This window comes from Paramormyrops kingsleyae, chromosome 19, assembly GCF_048594095.1.
Source record: "Paramormyrops kingsleyae isolate MSU_618 chromosome 19, PKINGS_0.4, whole genome shotgun sequence".
Taxonomy (NCBI): Eukaryota; Metazoa; Chordata; class Actinopteri; order Osteoglossiformes; family Mormyridae; genus Paramormyrops; species Paramormyrops kingsleyae.
In genome coordinates this window covers 21,992,127-22,012,645 of record NC_132815.1, presented here as the reverse complement: position 1 = coordinate 22,012,645, position 20,519 = coordinate 21,992,127, and the positions used below count along the sequence as shown (strand labels likewise).

The 20,519-nt window shown below is 45.3% G+C and overlaps 1 protein-coding gene across 5 annotated transcripts in view; it reads left to right on the top strand.

Annotated features, from left to right (window-relative positions):
- Window positions 1-15: 15 nt before the first annotated feature.
- The window catches only part of LOC111858983 (protein Daple-like), a 41,143-nt gene continuing 20,639 nt past the window's right edge, over window positions 16-20,519 (top strand). For 2 of the 5 annotated variants that reach the window (XM_072702624.1, XM_072702625.1), the window contains exons 1-8: window positions 34-708; window positions 2,710-2,810; window positions 4,219-4,327; window positions 14,264-14,333; window positions 16,201-16,259; window positions 17,325-17,408; window positions 17,530-17,670; window positions 19,296-19,489. In XM_072702624.1, coding sequence (XP_072558725.1) covers window positions 649-708; window positions 2,710-2,810; window positions 4,219-4,327; window positions 14,264-14,333; window positions 16,201-16,259; window positions 17,325-17,408; window positions 17,530-17,670; window positions 19,296-19,489 — 818 coding nt within the window. In that variant the 5' untranslated portion in view covers window positions 34-648. Of the gene's footprint in view, window positions 709-2,709; window positions 2,811-4,218; window positions 4,328-14,263; window positions 14,334-16,200; window positions 16,260-17,324; window positions 17,409-17,529; window positions 17,671-19,295; window positions 19,490-20,519 lie in introns of all 5 variants that reach the window. The other 3 variants (XM_072702621.1, XM_072702623.1, XM_072702622.1) reach the window with 3 other exon arrangements.

Below are 20,519 nucleotides of genomic sequence, written 5' to 3'. Positions count from 1 at the left end.
GGATGTCCGGTAGCATGCAGGTTAGAGGTTGTGTGAAAAGAAGCGCGAGGTATTTCTCTTTGGGAGGTGATGGGTTTTTGTCGGTTACGTTTGACCTATTTTTGTGTTATTTATTTAATGTATATAGTACTTTTAAAAGTACATTTTAAAATTGTTTTAAGACTTTAAGGTGTGTGGGATAAAACATTCATGCAATCCTCTTATAAAATTAAGTTAAACTACTTTGCAATTGAATCTCGTTATTACCCTGTACATCCAATAAAACGCTGGACGTATTTTGCAGTGAAGCGTTTTAACCTGCGGTTTACCTTTGATGCTTTGCTGACTGAAGCGATAAACGGGGGGAGAGGATCATTATCGTTTTGAAGTTTACTCAGAAAGCGGTTCCTTCACAACTTCTCAAAAAAGACAGTCAGTCTTTACTGGTATGGAATAAAAGGCCGACGATCTCGCGTATCAGCTTGAAGAAACGAACAAACTAACCAGATTTTGTCATCGTTTAAACAGAATAGCTGGTCTGCGATGCCTATTGTTCTGCCCCGGAGCGACCATGCAGCCTTAGTTGCCTGCTCCTTTTCTTAAAACGCAGCCGGGACCCCGTCCCTGCGGAGGTTCCACTGTTTTGTGTTGACTGCTAATTCTGTGAAAATGGATGTTACCGTTTCGGAGCTGATGACAAACTTCTTGGATTCCCCTCTGGTGGTCTGGGTAAGTAGACTATAGCACAGCACAGTAAGCGCTTGTTATTTGTGTTATGTCACCTGCAGTGGGGAAATGCTTGATATCGATACCAGTGGATATACTGTTACCATACTATTGTGCTGTTTTTATTTATTTATTATAATGTTTTATTTTTTTGTCTAACTTGAAACTTCCCCGCGACGTTGTTTCTGTTAGCATCATTTATGCAGCTTCAAAACTAAGGCACTTTTAAATCAGCAAAATGAAAGTACCGATTTGGCAAAGTCTGCCTAACTCGTAATCCGATTTGTATTCTAGCAACAGAACGCTTTAAAATGAATACCCTGCATCAAATATTGTGGTTTATCAACAGGAGATGTACTCTATCTTAAGTTTTGTTTTCATTATTATACAATGTAAACAGAGTTAGATGTATACAATAAGCAAAACCAAAATCACTTTCAATTTACGGCCTATATCAGACAGTGAATTTTAATATCAGTGTATCGGGCTGACAAATAGCAAGGGTTTCTATCGGGATGGACAGTACTCGGAATAAGAAATAATCCGATGATTTAAGAGCCATTCGTTAGCATAGGGATGGAAGGATGACGATGAAAAGCCCACGTGCCGAGTTGCATTCACTCAAAATCAAATCAAGTTTTGTCATGGCACACAGCAATACCGCTAACATGAGTCATTAAGTATAAAAGAAAGAAAATATAAAACAAAGATCCTAAATAGACTAAAATAATATTCCAACCAGGTAAACCACCCCCCGCGATGGCTGGGCTGAGCATCGCCCCGTTTCTCCTTTAAACTCGGCGGCGATACCTCCGGGCTGAGCTGCTGCATTTATGAGGCATACGATGGGGCAGGAAGTGCGCTTTCAGTCTGATAACTGCAGAATTAGATTTGCCTGCAGCTGCGGGTGTTTTTTGGACTTTCCAGCGAAGGTTGGCCCGTTGTTTTAAATTCTGCAGTTCTGCCGCGCTGCCCTCCTAATAAAACATGGAATAGACGCCTGTTCTTCATATAGACCTATTTTTTTCCATGATGGTCTTTCTTTTTAAAATACAAGACATTGACTTGTGCAGTATTATAGTCATATTTATCACTCTATATGATCACTATCATTTTTAGAAAATCCTGAATAAGCCTATAGAAAAGGGAGCTGAAGTTGAATTTTTTTTGTGCTAGTGAAATATTTCCTTTTTTTTCAGTGAAACAATTTGCGCTGATGTGAGAGGAATTGGAAAATCCACTGGAAGCAAAACTAAACAGAATGAAAAATGGCAGGAAGGCAACATGAGACCATAAATTATAAAGTGCTGAGATGGTTTTTGAGATGCTCAGGCGCATACTTGTCCTCTTGTGGTCCAGCCACTTACTTAGCTGGACTTTGGGCACTTGAATCCACTAATGAAGCATAAGGCCGCCCCTAGATCTTTAGTGATTACCTTTCAGTTGGTGGCAGGCGGCTGGGCCTCTCCATTGAGACGCTCTAGCTGAACACTTTGGGTGTGCGTCAGCACTGTTGAAGCGTTGCTAGGCCGGCCGTGCCTGGGCGCAGAGGAATGTTGGCATTTTGTGAGCAGCTCCGGGCTGATTGTCTAACCCCCTTCCCAAGCAGGAAATGTGAAACCCCCCATCAAAGCTGTAATTCCAAAAAAGGGAATATTTGTGATTAATATATATATATGTTTGCTGGCCCTGATATCTTTGTGGAACTGATGATTTTTTTTTTTTTTTTTTGCAATGCAGTTTTCAGTCATGTAATGACTTGAGTAAGAAGGTTGAAGTTTCTAAGGGGTGTTTTCTGTGATAAAGCCTGAACTTTACCATAATATCTTGTCCATAATGAGTTGTATGACAAGTCATAGTTTCTTTTTTAAGATAATTATAGGACTTTCAAGGGTACTTTTGAAGGAGGGCTTTTGGTATGGTTTGAAGACACATTAGTTTGTTTATGTAATCATCCCCCCCATGTTAAACTGTCTGATCTCACTTCGTCTGCTCTGTCTTCAGGTCAAAACATTTGGAGCTCTTACCAGCAACTCTGAAGATAACCTATCCTTGTTCATGGAACTGGTGGATGGGGTTTTCCTGCATAAGATCATGACACACATGTAAGTTCCCACCAGCTAATATCAGACCAACACATGGGACTGTAAATTTTGATTTGTGGAACGTCTGGAGGGGGCAAAACAGCTCAAGCATCGTCGTATTATGTATCAATGCAGTGCATATTGCAACATGTGAAATCCCACCATTGTTCAATGTTAAAAGCAAAACCGCACAACTTGTAGGCATACTGTATGGCAATAAGTCAGGTGTGAAGTCTTTATTAGAAGTGCCTGGGGATAAAGAACCAGTAAAAGGCATCCAACACCCTGATACTGATTGTTACTCTTATGTTTGTAATATTAGTCATTCAGGTAATACAGTTAAATACTCTTGGTCCAAAATCACTGTCTGATCAGTATATGCTGTCAGTTGTGTGAATTGGTCTGTGTTGAGTTGGAGTCAGGAACAGAAGTAACATTCTAGCAGCTTCTGTCGTGTTGTTTCTGCTGATACTACTTCATTACTTACTGCTTCTCTACTCCTGGTGTGCTCATGTGCCTCTTCACAGGGGGGATTTATTGCAAGTCATGGTCCTTGTTGTATATAGGAGTGAGTGTTTCCAGGTTTCTATGGTTATTATTATCATCATTAGTATTATTATTATTATTATTATTATTATTGAAGGTGTAAGGTGCTTAAGTTTAATACAAAATTTGGATGTTTCTGCAGTGGTCTGGTGTGGTAAGCTTGAGGTGACTGATACAGAATCTCCTCGGACATGCAGGCTGAGCTTTATGTAACAGAAAAGGGGAGATGAACCTGCCGTGGACGGGTCCCAACTTGCTCAATGGCCCTGAGTGATTAATAAGCTGTGTTAAGTAAACGTTACCGTATTCCGGGAGAGATGGCCTGGGACTGTACCCTGCTGCCAGAGTTGGCTGCAGAGTAGGCCACTCTGGGGGTCTGAGGTCATGTGATGTTGTTCAGTGCTGTTCATCACCATCTGCTGGGATGGAATCTTGAAGCTGGGAACCTGGATTTGACCTGTGGTACTTTGCTTGAATGAGTGACACATTACTACTTTGGAAGTAAAGAAATCATATTTTATTCAGAGGTCATCTTCAGACACCCTCCAAGCCCTGATGGTCCAGTCACCCTCTCTTTGTACCAGGTCTTGTGCATCAACCACTGGCTGTCTGTGCAGAGTCCAGTCCAGTCCTTCATATTCTCAGCCATTCACCTCACTTTAAGAAATTCACAAGTTCCTTTCAGCCGTCTCCCTGTGACTGAGGGGTTTTCTGGTTCCCAGGTTTCTGTTAATATATATTTTCTGAATCTAGTCATAGTGTGACATCTGGAAGAGCCATGTGTTTGGAAAGTCCAAAGTAATGCATTCCTCCAGAGTGAATTTCTGAACCTGTAAAACTCTAGAAATAAATATTCCACTCGTGTTTTTTTTCTGTTCTTCAGTGATCCGAGCCCCACAAACCAGAGGGTGAACAAACATGTAAACAACGATGTCAACCTGCGAGTGCAGAACCTCAATGTTGTCGTCAGGCACATCAAGACCTACTACCAGGTAGGCCCTCCTAACCTCTTCCTGTCTGCTGACACCCAGAATAGTCTGCGGCACAAAGCTGTGTCTATTACCAAAGGCGTATATCACAAGAAGATGACCTTAGATTTTGTGGTTGTGTGTAAGTGGACATTTGCACAAAGGTTGGCACAGAGAAACAGCAGTTCTAGTAGAAGTTGAATGTGCAGTTGCTTTCATACAGTGGTACACTTGTTCTATGAGTGGACAAGCATTCGAAGTCATTCAGTGCTCCTGATGTTTCAGAGCTGTAGACAGCAGCTGTGCAGTGAACAGCGTCAGCTCTGGAGGGACCCCAAGAAGGGGTTAACTTTTCTATGGTTTTGCACAATAACCGAGTGCTGATCTTTCTCTGGTTTCACCGCCCCTGGGTTGCTTTGGGTCTCTGCTCGGCCTTCTCTTCTCATCCTTGTAGTGGTTCCCTCTAGGTGAGACAGGAATGCACTTATCTGGAATGTAAAGCAGCGGAGGGCTTGAAGGGGAGCCCTTGGTTTGGTTTCGGGAGAGTCATCACTGCTGCACTACTATGTGTTTAATGAAAGTGTTCAGCTAAAGTGGGGCTCTTTATGTGTTTGGAACTTTTGGGAGTGATAGTGGTGCAGCTGTGCTGGGAATATGAACTCCCTCCATGTTTGCCAACAACTCCCTTTGGCTCTTGACTATATGCATGGAATTCTTCCAGGTCAAAGGTCACAAGTTCTGGGTAGTGTTCATGCATGCTCCTCAGTGTCTGCCTTGGTTTCACCATGTGGACTCTGTCTTTTGTAATATGTATCATTGGATGATGAGCACAAATCTTGAGCGTTTCATCGCTGATTTAATTAATAGGGGTGTAAATCACAGCTTTCCTCGCAATACGATACAGTATCGATTCCTTAAGACAAAGGTTCGATTTTTTTTTTTTGATACCTCAGAAATTCCCACGATACGATGCGATACGATACGATTCGATTCAGTTTGATACTGGGGATAGTAGTCGAAATGATAAAATTTCACACAATCCTTTACATTTCAATGGATTAAAAAAGGCAAATATAATTAGCATTTTATCATATTTTATTGGGAACTGTAAACAAAATCTAGTGTAGTCAAGTATGTCCCATAAATCAAACAAAATAAAGTGCAATAAGGTAAAAATAAAAACTTTGGATGTAGATTAACATGGTGAATAATTTTTATTTTGAATCGTCTTCTCCAGACAAATACAAAAGTGTAAAAAAAGTATAAAAGTACGTCCATAACCATCATGACCTGCTCCTATGACCCTCTCGTGTGCTAGAGGCTTCTTACTTGGTCCAGCTCCCCCATTAATTTTTATACCCTTTCTTAAGTTTAGTAGAAATAAATTGGAGGCTAACTAGGCGACTTGGTAGCTTGCAGCAGCTGGCGCGGTTGAACGCGTCATCCATCCTCTATTTTTTATGCCATACGATCTACCCACTCTACCTTTGCGATCGACCAGTAGATCGCGATCGACGTATTGGGCACCCCTGGTGTAGACTATGTATACTTCGGAGTGGATCATGAAAACAATACTGGAACAGGCCAGAAAATAAAAACGCATGTATCGATATTTATGCAGTCACTTCGATGCATTACATTGTTTGCTGTCGAATCGATATAACGATACAAATCGATGTATTGTTACACCCCTATTAATTAATGTTCTTCATTTCATAAAGCAAAACATCTGATTTTCAAAGAATGTTGCTCATTTCATCAACTTGAGACCATGATCAATAGCATCCCAGCCACTCTGCAGAGACTGATGACAGGGTATGGAGGATGGAGATGGGGGGTGGTGTTGTGATCCACAGCCCCAGTAAAAAAATCTTGCTGAATCTGTTTTTGTCCTTCAAATTAAAAGTCTTTCAGTAGATATCACCATTATCCCAGTACCATCACTACTGCATAGGTGCTTGTTGACATATATTGCAGATATTTGGGATTGACTGTATTATTACCTTTTTGGTGTTTAGGCTAGTTGTCGCAAATGGTAATTATACAGTTTTTTTTTTTCTTTTCTTTTACAAAAAGCAGTATAGTTGTGCAAGAGTAGTACCTCTCCTCATCTTTAAAAAATAATCACCGTTGATCCTGCTGTTAGATGTACTGTGACGATACAGGACCTGGGTTGTTTGGGGTCAGTGCGTATCTGATTTGAACCAGATGTGTTTTTTTGCAGCTGTAAATGAATCCTTTGGCCCCTATGCCCCCGGGATATAGCACTTGGCTGGCCGGTTGAGCGGGGGCTGTAATCTGATAAACGGTGCGGTTTGGTCAACAGCAGCACCCTGGAGGGCTTCCAGTGGCAATCTGAGGCTCATTCAGCAGGAACAGACTGGTGGGGTGGGGGGGGGGGCACTAGCTGCCTGACGCAAAGAACACATGTCAGAAGGCAGGGGAACTTCCTGGGTGAGATGCCAGTCCATCACAACACAGACAGACACACACACACACCACTGAACTGCATGTCCTTAGACTGAAAGTCTGGAGGAAACTGGGAGAACATGCAGTCTCCACACGCACAGCAGGGCCTGGATAGAAGTGCCAGTCTTGGAGATACGAGGTGACAGTGCAGCCCACTAAGCCACTGGGCCACTGACAGACTGGGGTTACTGTTTTCTGTGAACTGAAATGGGTATTTATGGAAGCATGTGTTTTAGTTAATTCTCCATGTAGACTTTGCCATGAGAGCCTAAGTGGCTACTTCGGTGTATATTAAATTATTCAGTAAACCTTGGTTCTCACCTTCACTTTAAAGCAAGATAGGACTGCATGAACTCTCCTCTTTGGTTTTCATTGCCAGCTGAAGGTGGCTATGAACCTGGATAACATGGTATCTACTCAGCTTGGACCAGTGTTTATCCAGCATGAATGAGAAATGGTTGTGGAGGACGCGGTGTTGTGCAGCCAGCAATTGAGAGTGATCGTTCACATCGGAAGTTGGGTGCAGGATAACCATCTTCAGAGAGCTGTACCCAGTGACTGCATCCGCTCTGCGCTGCCTGAGCATGATGCAGGTGGAAATGGCCCAGATGTAGATAGGGCTACATGACTGAGTGCTATTCTCAGTGTCAAGGAAGTGAGGAGGGTGCTTAAGGTCAACGAGCGCTCCACAGGTAGGGTGGACATGCGTTCTTGTGTGTGCATGCGTAAATCCCATGGCTCTGCGTTTTTGTTCACCAACACGCCTCTTCACTGGCATGTTTTCTTTCTGATCTATACCATGTTCTCTCCATCTCAATGAATGTATTAACCCTCCCTTACTTACCCACACTTCCACAGAATGATCTGTCAGTACCAACGTCTTTCTCTCAGTCTGAGCCCCGCATTTGGCTCCTTACTTTCACAGTGTGATATGTGAGGCCAAGTCTGAGTCCTGGTGTCTGTTTCAGGTTTGGTGCTGCAGCTGCTTTTTGGGGGGGGGTGACTCGTTTCCTCCTGAGAGGTTAATCTGGGTCTCGCCCCCGTGCCACAGCGAGCAGCTGTCTGCCCCCCACCCCCTCCGCCATGCCTCTGTATCATTCACCTTCCGAAGCGTGTCGTTCAACTTGCCCTGTGCTTCTAGTGCGTGTACCTTTGTTCTCAAGGTCAGCTAACCTCATTCTGAGCGAGAGTGGAAACCAGTTGTGGTTTTGTTGCCTGTCTGGTACCTGTCTCTGGATCAGACGGTCTTTCCTTTCCACCAGCACATGTTTTGGGGGGGGCTTGTTTGTGCCTTTTGGTTGCATCTTGCTGCGCTGTGCAATGCCGTCCCCTCATTCGTCACGCCGTAGGCCGCTCGCCTGCGGATGCACCATCCTCTAAGAGGAAATGCACTGGTGCAGGTTGGTGGTTTCCGGTTGGCCGTTTGACCGCAGAGATGCCATCGTGTAGCTGTACCTGATGACACTGATCATGATGAGGAATGTTTGTTTATTTATTTTGTTTTAAATGATCATATTTTCTCTTAATGTTATATAATTGGTTTTAAATATAGGGCTTAAACAGTGTTTATCGGAGCTCAGGTAACTCTTGCTTCTCACTGGTAATGATGCTTATTGCTTTTTATAGCCGTATCTAAAGAGCAGATGCATAATTCTATCACATGTGCGCGTACGTGCGTGTGTGTGTGTGTGTGTGTGTGTGTGTGTGCCTCCAGAATGCAGCGTGAGCCGGAATCTAGCACACATGACACTGCTGGTGGGGGCTTCTGGCCCCTGCATCATTGTTTCAACAACTGCCATACTGGGACCCTGTTGTTCTGGTGGTTAAAAGGCTGGAGTCGTGCTCCCCTCAGCCAGTCTGGCCCGTATCCCACTCAGCACGCCGCCATCGACATTTCATCTTTGTAAATTTGCTGGTTTTGGGGCCAGTTCAGTATAAACCGAGTATGAAAATTACAGTTCTCGTGTAAGAATCGCCTTTTCAGACCCTTGATATAAATAATTAGTATTTGTTATCTCAGCTTTAAGCAAAACGAGTCAAATGTGGTTTCTAGAGCTGCACTGTTCAGTCATGGTACAGTTTATTATAATAATGTGGTCATACTAGAACTAGCTTCCATGTGCTGTGTTGCTCAGGCTCCTCCTGGTTACTCTAGTTGGGTGTAATTTGGTGAGTAAGTATCCGTATGTGTCCCTGGGCCTTTGTGCTGCTGTGTTTGCATACAGTTTCCATCACAACTGCTCTAATCCACAGCGCCTGTTTGTTTGCTAGCCTCTATCTCACAGGACTGGTTCCCCAGGCATTATCCAATATTCCATTTTCCCGCTCTGCCTTCCCCAGTCCCGGGAGTCTGGGCGGCACTGCGTTCCGGGAGTCTGGGCGGCATTGCGTGCCCGCAAACTGCGGCTTCCTGCTCAGAAATGCCACACGCGGTGCCTTTCGCGTCTGGATCAGGCTGCGGAGCGTGCGTGACCCGCCATGCGCACTTCCCACTGGCGCACCAGCAGAACTTTGCTCCGTGTCTTATTGGCTCATTTACCCCCAGCTGTCACCATGGTAACCAGGCCGGCGTCGGTCAGTGTTCCTGAGAGTAAATGGCCCCGGGTCCGCCAGCGTCACCGATCCGCTCGGCATGCGGGTGGCGTTTTCCGGGGGTCGGCCCGCTCTCTGGGCTGCCTTTGTGCAATGTGGAGGTGGCCCCTTTGCCCTCACTGTTCCTCCTTTGTTGGGGGGCTGTTTTATTTATGATGCCAGTGGGCAGGCAGCCCATGACCATCCAGCAGAAGCATTATGCTGTACATAAAGTAATGTAACACTTGAAAACAGGGCAGGACTTACTGGATTCAAATAATGACAGGCCCCCCTTTTCTTGTGGGGGCACGAATGCTGGCGTTCATAGAGCTGTAGATCATCCCTGTGTCCCCTCATCACCCCCCCATGAGGCCCCCACTGCATTTGGCCTCTTGCAGCTGAATAGTCACTGGCAGTGTCTTACTGGGGCATCATACCCCCATTTGTTCTCTGTCTAGAAGGTTGAGGGTCTCCTCCCGGTGTTTTATTCTGGCTTATTGTAACCCTGCTGTCCCTACTGATCTATTTAATGTTTGAACCGAGTAGTAAACAGCATTGCCCGCTAAATGTGGGCAGACGGCCATGGACCCCCCCCCCCCCCCATCCAATAGAATCCTTGATTTCCCCCCCCAGCCAGTCTTGTGCTTCTGGGTATTAGTTTAACCGTGTGCCAATCATGAATGTCACATTCAGTTTAACTGCAGCAAGCATCTGCTTTGAATTCAACAGGAGCGCAAGTGTCATCTGTAGATTGGCAGGAAGGCAGCCGGCCCCTTTTTTTCAGGCTTGTTTTCGGCCACGTCAGGTATGATTCATTGCCAGAACAGATTTTTTTTATGCTTCTGTGACAAACAGGAAGTCGATTAGCGTCGTGTGGCCATGTGTTCCTGTGAAGGGTTGGCTTTTACTGAGGTCCCCCTACTCGTGCTTGGGGCGCAGTAAAGAGGAGATGCAATCTGTCATTATAACATATCCCCCCCCGTTGCATGGTGTAATGTATAAACTGTGTGTTTGGAGATGTGGTATATTCCTGTTCATTTTTCTTCCTGTATTAATTTGCATCACTGCATGGCATCAATATTTCTCTCCCTCCGTCACGCCTGCCTGACCTAGAGACGAGTTGACCTGCTTAACCTCATGCCCGTTCTTTCGGTTGTATGACTGGAATAACAAATGTGATGTGATTGGACAGAAACCCTCGGATGGGAGGGGGGGGGGTCGGCTATCGGTGGCTCTGCTCACCCGTGCGTCAGGGGAGTGCGGAGAGCAGCAAGATGCTGTGTGGTAATTCAGAAACTTTACACTGACGTTTGCAGCACGTGTTTCCCAGAAGAACGTTCTAGAGCAACGTGGCCCCAACCAGCAGGATAATGGTACTAGCTGGCAAACATGCAGTGGGCAGGTAGGGTGTAATCACTATCAGTGCAGAGGTGCTGACACTGCTGTCTGTGAGATGGGACACATGCCAGTCACATCCTGGGGCAGGGGAGACAGTTTACACTCAACCCTTTAATCGCTGTGCTGGTTGGTCATGTGACCATCTTACTCTTCCACTGTTCCGTTAACGCTGAGTTCCTTGACTATCCAGCTCTTGCAGTTGGCATAACTTGTTAAATAAATAAAGCACATCTGTGTACATGTGTGTCTGTGGAATAAGTGCTTTTCTAAACAACAAATTGGTGAAATAATCCTGCGTTAGGCTCAGTCACCCACAACGCCACCGGAATTCCGGTTAGGCAAAAAACAGGAAGGGACATCCCTCCATAGTGCAGAAGATTGGTACAGACCTTCAGATGTTTTTCGGTCCCCTTAGTCAACTGTAGTGTGAATAATCAGCCTGTGCGCCCCCCCCCCCCCCCCCCCCGCCACCCCTGTGATGGAACGTTCCGCACATCCTCCTTGACCTAAAGCTCTTCTGTGTTTCCTGTTTAATCCTGTAGGTCCCTCTCATTTGCTGCCTCTCTTTAGGTTATTGTCCCTCATGTACATGTCACTGGCGTTATCATGAATCCATAGCTGTCCACATTAGTATTATTTTTATGTCCTTTCATTTTCCAAGAGGACTTTACGACAGCCATCTTAAGTAGGTCAAACCATGACGAGCCTGAGTAACTAAACATTAATGTAACTAAACACTATGTAGCATATGATAAATCACTGTCACAGTGAGCTTCTGTTGGCGTTTATGAACCATTCATTTCAGTTAGTTTTTTATTATTGCCTCCCCCCAAAATAAATGAAATATTTTGTTTTATATAGCAGTGATATTAGGAAACTTAAGTCTTAACATGGAGGATTTAAAAATATTAAGTTTTGCTGCAGTTCTCAGAGAAAATGAATGCTGTTTAGTTTGACTGAGGTTTTAACTTTGTGACATGTACATGCGTTCCTTGAGGTTTGGGGTCTTATTGCATCTATTCAGGTCTTTGTGGCAGTTTGCACAGTCATTTACATTTAAATGTGTCCTCCTTTGCCTGCCTACAGTCTTAAGTTTTTCCAATGGCTCGTTATGGTTGCCAATAGCTACACATGTTGGTAAAGTGCTTTTTGTCCAGCATGGCTGTGTTCTGGTCTGTCTGTAGCCCCTGTGGTCTGTATTCTCTGCTATTTATAATGACACCCAGGGTGAACAGTACTCAGGACACCTGTGACATGCCTAATCCGGTCTTTCAGCCCACCCCCTTAAAACGACCATTTAGAATTTTGGTCTATGTCTGTGCGTCTGGTGTTTCAGCTGTTATCCAATTTAAATGTGTTTCTGAAACTAACAGGACTGCAGCTTTTGGAACTGGGAGCGGTTTCTTTTACTGGGTTGCACCAAGCAACCCACTTTTTTATATGACGTTTTAATTTGCCATTTGTACACATACGAGTACAGGCACATTGGAATGTGTCTTTTCACATCCCGACTTGCTCTCCTTTGAGATGCATACAGGTGAGAGTGAAGGGTCCTGAGCGCAGGGTCCTGAGCGCAGGGTCCTGAGCGCAGGGTCCTGAGCGCAGGGTCCTGAGCGCCGTGTCCTGAGCGCCGTGTCCTGAGCGCCGTGTCCTGAGCGCCGTGTCAGCCGGCATGCAGAGCCCCTGGAGCAATCGGGGGTTAAGGGTCCAACAGCAGCATGAATCTGCCGGGCCCCGGGATTCAACCCGGTGACCTTCCGATCACAGGCCGAGCGTCATAACCGGCTAAGCCGCACGCTGTCCCCCTCTCTAGCAACAGCCCTGATATCATGCTCATGATTTTCACGCTACTGTCCCTCGCTTGGGGATTCCCAAAGTGATCGCACACTGCAGATGTCCATCTGCGCTTACCAAAGGTTCAAATGAATTGGTAGATGGGGGTCATTCTGGCTCAACTCAACAAATGGTCTACGTTTGACCATCTCAGAATCGAACCATTTTGTGGCATTTTGTTTGCCCCTGGGCCAATATGGAAAATCCAAATTTTCTCATATCGTTAAGGGTTTACACTGGCTTCATATTTTAATGAGATTTTCCACTGAATACATATTTGGAATTAGGACAAAGCCTTGTATAGCCGTCATTTTTTTTTCCCGGTGCCTATGTGTTACTGCTGCAAAGATGCAGGCATCTGAAAATGGCCGACCTAAGCAAATGGAAAATCTCATTCAGTTTTAAGCCAGTGAAAATCCTAAACTATAAGAACTATGAAACTATAAAAATTTAAATTTTTCACATTATCCCAGGGGCAAACAAAATGCCTGAAAATGATTTGCTTTTGCGATGGCTGAGCGTGGGTGAATGACCCATGGGTCACCTGAGCTGGAAATGGAAGCGTGTGGCGGTCACCATTTGCATCCAGGGCCAAAGGAAGTTTTGTTGTTGGTGGTGGTGGTGGTGGGGGGGGGGGTGTTTGGAGGTTGGGCTGCAGATATCAGACAGAATGTGTGTGCATTCCTGCCAGACGGCACATTCCTTACAGGTTCCTCTCCATCTGTCTCCCAGGGGGGCTTGCCCCACCCCCTCCCCAGCCTCAGTGGGCTAGTCGAATCATTTTGGACCACAGGCCACAGAGGAGGATGGGATTGTGGGTGGTGCTGTGGAGAGGAGGGGGGACCTTTGTTCTGTTGCTTTGTTGTACAGCTGTCAAGTGAGTCCTCCCCCAGACGATTTCTGTAGTGATGCTTGGGTGTGTCCACCTTTTTAGGGATTAGCAGGCTCGATTAATCCCCCCACAGTAAAACCTACATTAAGCTGTTTGTTGGGGATTGGGGGGGGGAGGGGGGCGGTGGGTTGACTCATCTAGCAGATGGCTGGTGCACACATGTGTTTGTTTGTTTATCTGTGTTGTGGACTCCCCAATACTGTTGTTATGGTTTTAATGTACTGCTCTAATTATTTTCACGATAGTCTGGATTCTGCCCAAACCCAATTCAATCTGGGGAGACAGGATGGGTGAACCAGACCAAAAATAACACAATTTAACTTTGCTGTTTGACATGTCAGCTTTAAGAGAAGCATTTGTTTGTTTGATTTATAAGAAGCTATTAACACTGTCTTTATGGCAGTTATTTCTTGGAAGTTGTGCAATGATGTAATGATGTAATGGTTGTATGGGGACTGAATGTTATAGCAAGTTTCTGGTAACATGAGGTTGAGGTACGTTGAACTCCTGGATAGCCTGGATCAGGAGGTTATATGAAGTACTGTGTGTGTGCGAGAGGCATGACGGTTCATGCCTGCATTGCAGGATGCCACTGGACGTATCTTGCACCCCCCATGTAAGATAAGAAAGCTTTATTATTGCTGTACAAATATAATGTACATTGAGATGTTTGGATCAAGCCTGTAGCTGCCAAGGTAAGGAAAACACAGGCCCCGCGGGTCCTCGTTGACCCCTGAAAAGTCCTCCACTCGTAACAGTTCTCTACCAATGCTGTAGCCCAGTCTCTTCTGTTGCAGGAGTGTCTTCAGCAGCTGATTGTCATGAACCTGCCCAACGTGCTGGCCATCGGCAAGGACCCCCTGTCAGGTAGGCAGCTTGTCCTCACCTGCAGGAGGTGCACTAACCTTGGTACCAGAATGCCTGTAGGTTCTACGCTGGAGCTATAAGGCTTGACTTGTTAAAACGGGCCCATCTACTGAGCAGACCGAAAGGTCAGAAGAACATGAGCCTGTGTCTATTAATGCCATCACTGGTTCATTTGAAATGTGGTTCCTCCAAGCACCCAGTAGTACTTCAGCAGAAATCTTCAAGCACAGGTGTGTTTGGTTGTTTGAGGCTAGGGGACACTTGGGAAATTTGAGCAGCGATACGTTCGGGATGTTTAAGGGGAGGGAGTAGTGACCGTGGGAACCGTGTGAGAGCAGGCACATGAAGTCCCATAGTACAGCCATCTTTCATGACATTGGGAATGTGGAAACACAGGAAAGCAACATCAGCTGACCATGCTGACTCTCTGCTGTCTGGGTGGCCAGTATGATAGAGACCACGGATTCAAGGATCTCCCACGGATTCAAGGATCTCTCACAGTCCCATTGTGCTAATCTTGTATTACTTCATATCTACATAAATACACATTGCACTATGTATATAAACTCTTGTGTCCAGCCCCCTGTTTTGCACTGTCCTGTGTTTTGCATATAAATACTGTGACAATCCTCTTTGTCAGTGCTGCTTGCGTGTTGCACTGTGGTGTTAGGGGAACACCATTGCTCGCCACTCTATACCTGAATACGGACAATAAACCCTATTTGACTTGATTGACAGTCTTTGTATTTCCTGGTATGGATCTGCTCCTTACTTAGAACTTGGGGCAAAAGTAAAATTGCCTATAGGCAGAAATCGCCCCAATGGATCAGCCTAAGAGAGAGAGATGCTAGTGTAGTGTCCTGAAAACTCACCGAAAGTCATGGTTGTAATTTAACACTTAGACCAAGCTGTTCAACCAAATGATTTGAAGTAATTGTCCTCTAATGTCTTTCAACAGCTCATTTAGTCACTTAGTGTTAAGATTATTGGCCTCTTTGTGAAATCGAATATGTATTTGCATCTTCTTTATTTTGTTGGATGGTGTTTCGTTTTTGCCCTGGCTGTTAGTTTTGCCTGTCGGGGACAAGCTTTTGTGTGATTCGCCCTGGCTGTCCCCCTGTTGTTGGTTTTCTGGATGATTTGAGACTGGAAGGAGGCGCTGACCAGTTTTTACAATGGCACTCAAACAATAGGAGTCTAACAATGGCTGGGGGGGAGGGTCTTTGTGAGCAGGCAGCTCTCAGCTCTTGATATAACTGGCACTGCGTCCCAGACAAAGCAGCGGCTGGAATGGCTTGTCTGTGGCATCCAGTGAAAAGCAGACTGGTCTTTGTATTTAAACTTGGGACACATTCGTCTGTGGTACCAGTCAATAAGCAGAGTTGTGGGATATGGTGTCCTCCACAGAAGCGGGTGGGGAGACAGCCAGCTCTGCGAAGCTGGGGGGATGGACTTGGCTGAGCCGTCTCGGCCCCGCAGGCTGCCAAAGATAGAGACGATAAAAGCTTCTCTCTGTGGCGCTGCTGCTTGGCTGGATCCGCAATGCCTGTGCTGGCTCTCCGTGGAGACCACTCTGTGGGACAGGGGTCTGGGGACCCTGATGCCCTTCTAATGGGGATTAGTGTTCTGGGGGACTCCCAGATTTGTATTCCTTGACATTGTTGCACAGTTGGTTTAATCAGTGAACAGACAGGTGATGATAGGATTATGCTAACAGTTCTGAAGAACCTGCATGCCTCCCTCTACGATTCATCTATCTGTCCAAAATGTGGGCACTAAGCCCAGATATTACACATGTGAACCATTTACTTGCAGTTTCCCAATCACTCTCCTTTGAATGCGGTTTCTGTGGTTTTGTATCACACAGAGAAGGCCATGGAGGAGATGAAGAGGCTTCTGCTGCTTATTCTGGGCTGTGCTGTTCAGGTACTTGGACCTTCTCGCTAATTCCTCAGTGATTCCAGCAGATGACATTTTCTGGACTGAAATGATTCTTCCAGATGCAGCTGGATAAAAGTGTAGGCTGAACAGCTAGAAGTGTAAAAATGTAATGTGATATTTCCAGTAACCGTTTACAACCCCAATTCCAAAGAAGTTGGGACTTTGTTCAAATTGTAAATGAAAACAATGTAATGATATGGAAATCTCATAAACTGATATTTTATTCACAACAGAACATATAAAACATGTAAAATGTTTAAAGTGTGCCCCATCAAGTACTTGATGGGGCACAAATACTTAGTAGTTAATTACTGAGTTACTACAAAGTACAAATTATGAACAAATATAGCAGCTACTTGAAATGAAAAATGCTTAACGATTTATTAATGAACAAACATGACAGTATTTCACTTCTTATTCATTATTTGTTTCTTCAGTTATTCCTACAGTAGTTCACAAAGGTTTGCTGATTTAAGAGATACAATAACAAATATAGTAGTTGCTTGAAATAAAAGATGTTGGGATTCCTTTATAGTGTACGAACATGAGATCAGTATGTAAATTAGACTGACTTTATGCATAAGTCAGAATAGTACATTATTATTTGTGCACCTCAAGTAAAGTGTTTCTGAATTTCCTCCTCCTAAGTAGCTTTATTGTCGGGTGTTTTTCTGTTCATCCTCACGCATTCAGTTCATATCCAGGTTTCCTGGCATCACGGACTTTATCTGCGCCTTGAATGGACGAGTTTTTCCAGTTCTCTGGGACACGTAAAACCTATAGAATTGGTGTGAGAGCAGGACTCTTGTGGTTTAGCCTCCAAGGCACAAACGGATCGTTAAATTCTTGTGGTGATGCAAACAAGTGCCGGTTCCCACACCATCATCTCCATAACGGCTATCGTGGCTTTCGTAACTTCACACAGAGTCTCAATACCCCCCCCCCCCCACCCCACCCATTGACCAGTATTTGTAATCACTCTGCACTTCTGCTAACTTGTGGTTTATTTATATTTTTCATTTCATCATATGCTCCAATCTCACAACAAAGTGTGAACGGAAGGAAGAGTTCATTGAGAAGATCAAGCTTTTGGACATTGAGACGCAGGCAGCCATAGTCTCACACATTCAAGAGGTATATGAGTGTGGGACGGACTCCTCTGTCTGTTACTTATCCATACTTGTTAATGGGTCCTGGTCAACGAATACCTGAGATTAGGCCTCAGATGGTCCCGTCTAACGCCGTCTGTCCCCAGGTGACGCACAACCAGGAGAACGTTTTGGACCTCCAGTGGCTCGTGCTGGCCGAGCTGCCGCCCGAGGAACTGGACTCTCTGTCGCGGGTCATGGCCTTTCACCTGCGCAAGCTCATCGACGAGCGGGACAACTCTGCAGAGGTACCCAGGGGGGGCCCAGTGCATCCTACAGCCAATTGGGGTTGGCTGAGGGGGTCGGGTTAAGGAAAACCACATTTATTTAGGAGACATTTGTGTTCATCGTAACATATTAATGCAAAAGCTTGGGGTCAGAAGGGAGCAGTGAGTCAGCCAACATCCCTGGAGAGACTGGAACTTACTATTAGTCTTAGGATCCAATCCCACGATGTTCTTGCCAGAAACCCAACTCACTGAGCTACCCACTGCCACACACTGACATGTACACACTGCTAATGTGAATATTTGCTGACCCGGATTAGGCATTTGGGCATGTATCAGGGGGAGCACAATGTCCTTGAGGGGCACCAAGCAGAACACCACCCCTCCCTTAAGCCTGCATTTCTGAATTTTTGTGAGCTATCAATCAGCTTCTTTCTGACATGACGTCGTGTAGCGTACATTAATGTGTTGCTAGCTTGGGAAATTGGAGAATGCAGTGTTGGCTGTTTTATGGGATATGGGGCTACGCAGGTTTAAAGCAACAAGTGATCATTTGCAAAAAAGTGACATGGACTTACAAATGGCAGTTATTCTAATGCAGGGGCTGCATTTGTATATTCAGACATTGCGTGACTGGTTTGACGAGACTGAGAAAGATTCTCTCGACGTCAGGGGTGTTATGCATTCATATCGGCATGATCTTCAGCAATAGGCATTTTGCTGATGAATGCTGATAATGCAGTAATATTGAGTGGCAGGCCACAACTCCAAGTTGAGATGTTAATGTCATCGTAGATCAGCTTCTCTCCTGCCTTAGTGCATGGACAAATGTATACAGAGACATACACTGTTTTATTTGACAAGGACTCTTCTGACATTATTGTTTGTATAAAGGTTGCTGTTCTTACCTCCACATACCTTGAAGACCTAGATAAGGCTTCTGAGGGCAGAGCTGAATCCGTTCCAGTATAGTGCAAAGGACACAGAATCACTGACACTGCAGCTAGAGACTCTTGCAGAATGGACTTCAGACAGCATTCCCTGACATTTGTTGTTTTCAGATTGTTCTTAATATTGTCAGTAACTAACTGTGAAGGAGAGATGTCTTTTTCTCTGTTAAAGAGTCAGAAGTGAGCTGAACACAGCAATGACTCAAAGGCTGTGTGTACTCTTTGCTGGTCGCTGAGTCAGTGCTAGTGAACATTTTGGATTTTGAGGACATTATACACCAGTTTTCTGCCACAAAATCAAAGAAAAACACTTTTAAAATGCCTACGAATTGAGCGGTGGTGTGTTTCTTTTCATTTGGCTCGTCGTTGCTACAGCAGAGTCCTCAGTTTTACTTATAAGTCATGCCTGTTATCTACCACCTGATGACAGAGGTATTAGGCATTGATTACTTGACTGGGAGCAAGGAGGGGTTCAGTGTCTCACTGAAGGACTCATGAGTGGAGAGTGTCTGGGTGCAAACCTGCAGCTCTGGTGATCAGTCAAGACACCCTTCCTGAAAGGGAGGCTGACACCCAGTGACTGAAGTGAAGCTGGTAAAAGTTAAACTCCGATAACCTTGTTTGCCCCTCTGGGCACTAGTCAGGTATTCATACATCAGCTTCAGATTTTTTTTCCATGTTTCTGCACATGCTCAGGTGATTGTGGAGCTGAGCCAGGAGCGGGACTATCTGCTGCTACAGCAGCCCTCCAGCCCCCCTCCAGTGACACGTTCGCCAGCATGTCCCCCCCTGGAGGGCCCTATCACGCTTCTCTGCCGGGAGGACCGGCAGCACCTGGCCGTGGAGCTAGCAGACTGCAAGGCCAAGCTACGGCGCTGGCGCCAGGAGCTGTGAGTGACTGAGCCTGAGCGTCCCCAGGGACAGGATGTCTGCACCCGGGCAGGAAGTGGGCCTGTCTTTCTGGTTAGGTTCCTCATCAGGAGACGCGCTCACTCCGCCCAGAGCAAATTGTCTTCCTGTTCCCCTCTTGTTGCTTCTTACGATATGCTACACCTGGCAAGATCATGTCCTCCTGCACACATTACACCTGTGTGGGGCTGGGCCTGGGGCTGGGCCTTAGGGGGGGATACTACCATCATCAGCCACACATTCACCTCTGCTGCCACCGGTTCTGTTTTCCTATTGCTTTCTGTGGCCAAGTGCTTACAGAAACATCAGTGTAAACTTTTTATGTCAGTGTACAGTGGTGCCTGCGGTTCATGAACACTGTGGTCTACGAACAATTTGGTTCAAAAATTTTGCAAAAAAAATTTGATTGTTTCGCGTACAGAATTTGGTCGACAAACAGATTCCTCAAGCAGATTCCTTTTTTTATACTAGTGCAGCACCGGCGGGGCACATGTCCCAGCATGCCTCACGTGCAATTGTAAATAGAAGGACCACAACAGGCACCTAACGAGCACCGAACCCAAATACACGCTAAGTACACTCGAGGATTGGACTGGGTACATACAAGACATGGACAAACACACGCGCGACAGTAGGGAAATTCAACCATTAACATTAACATTGACAAGAATACAAGGGTCTCCATGTCTCTCTCTGCACCCGCGATGGCTTGGTCCGCCCATTGCCACACTATATTGTGTTTTTCTTTAAAGTTTTTACTATAAAAATCAGAAAATTAATTAACAAAAATTATTATTTGGTAGGCTTCTGAATGAATTAATCGAATTTCAATGCTTTCTTATGGGAAAAATTGCCTTGGTTCGCGTACAAATTGGTTCACGACCACTTTCCTGGAACGGATTGTGTTCGTGAACCGCAGGCACCACTGTATTTATGCCTAGGTTCCACCAACACAAAGCCGGTGCTGGGCTGGTATGGAAGTAAATTAATGACAAAAGTCGTTGATGGGGG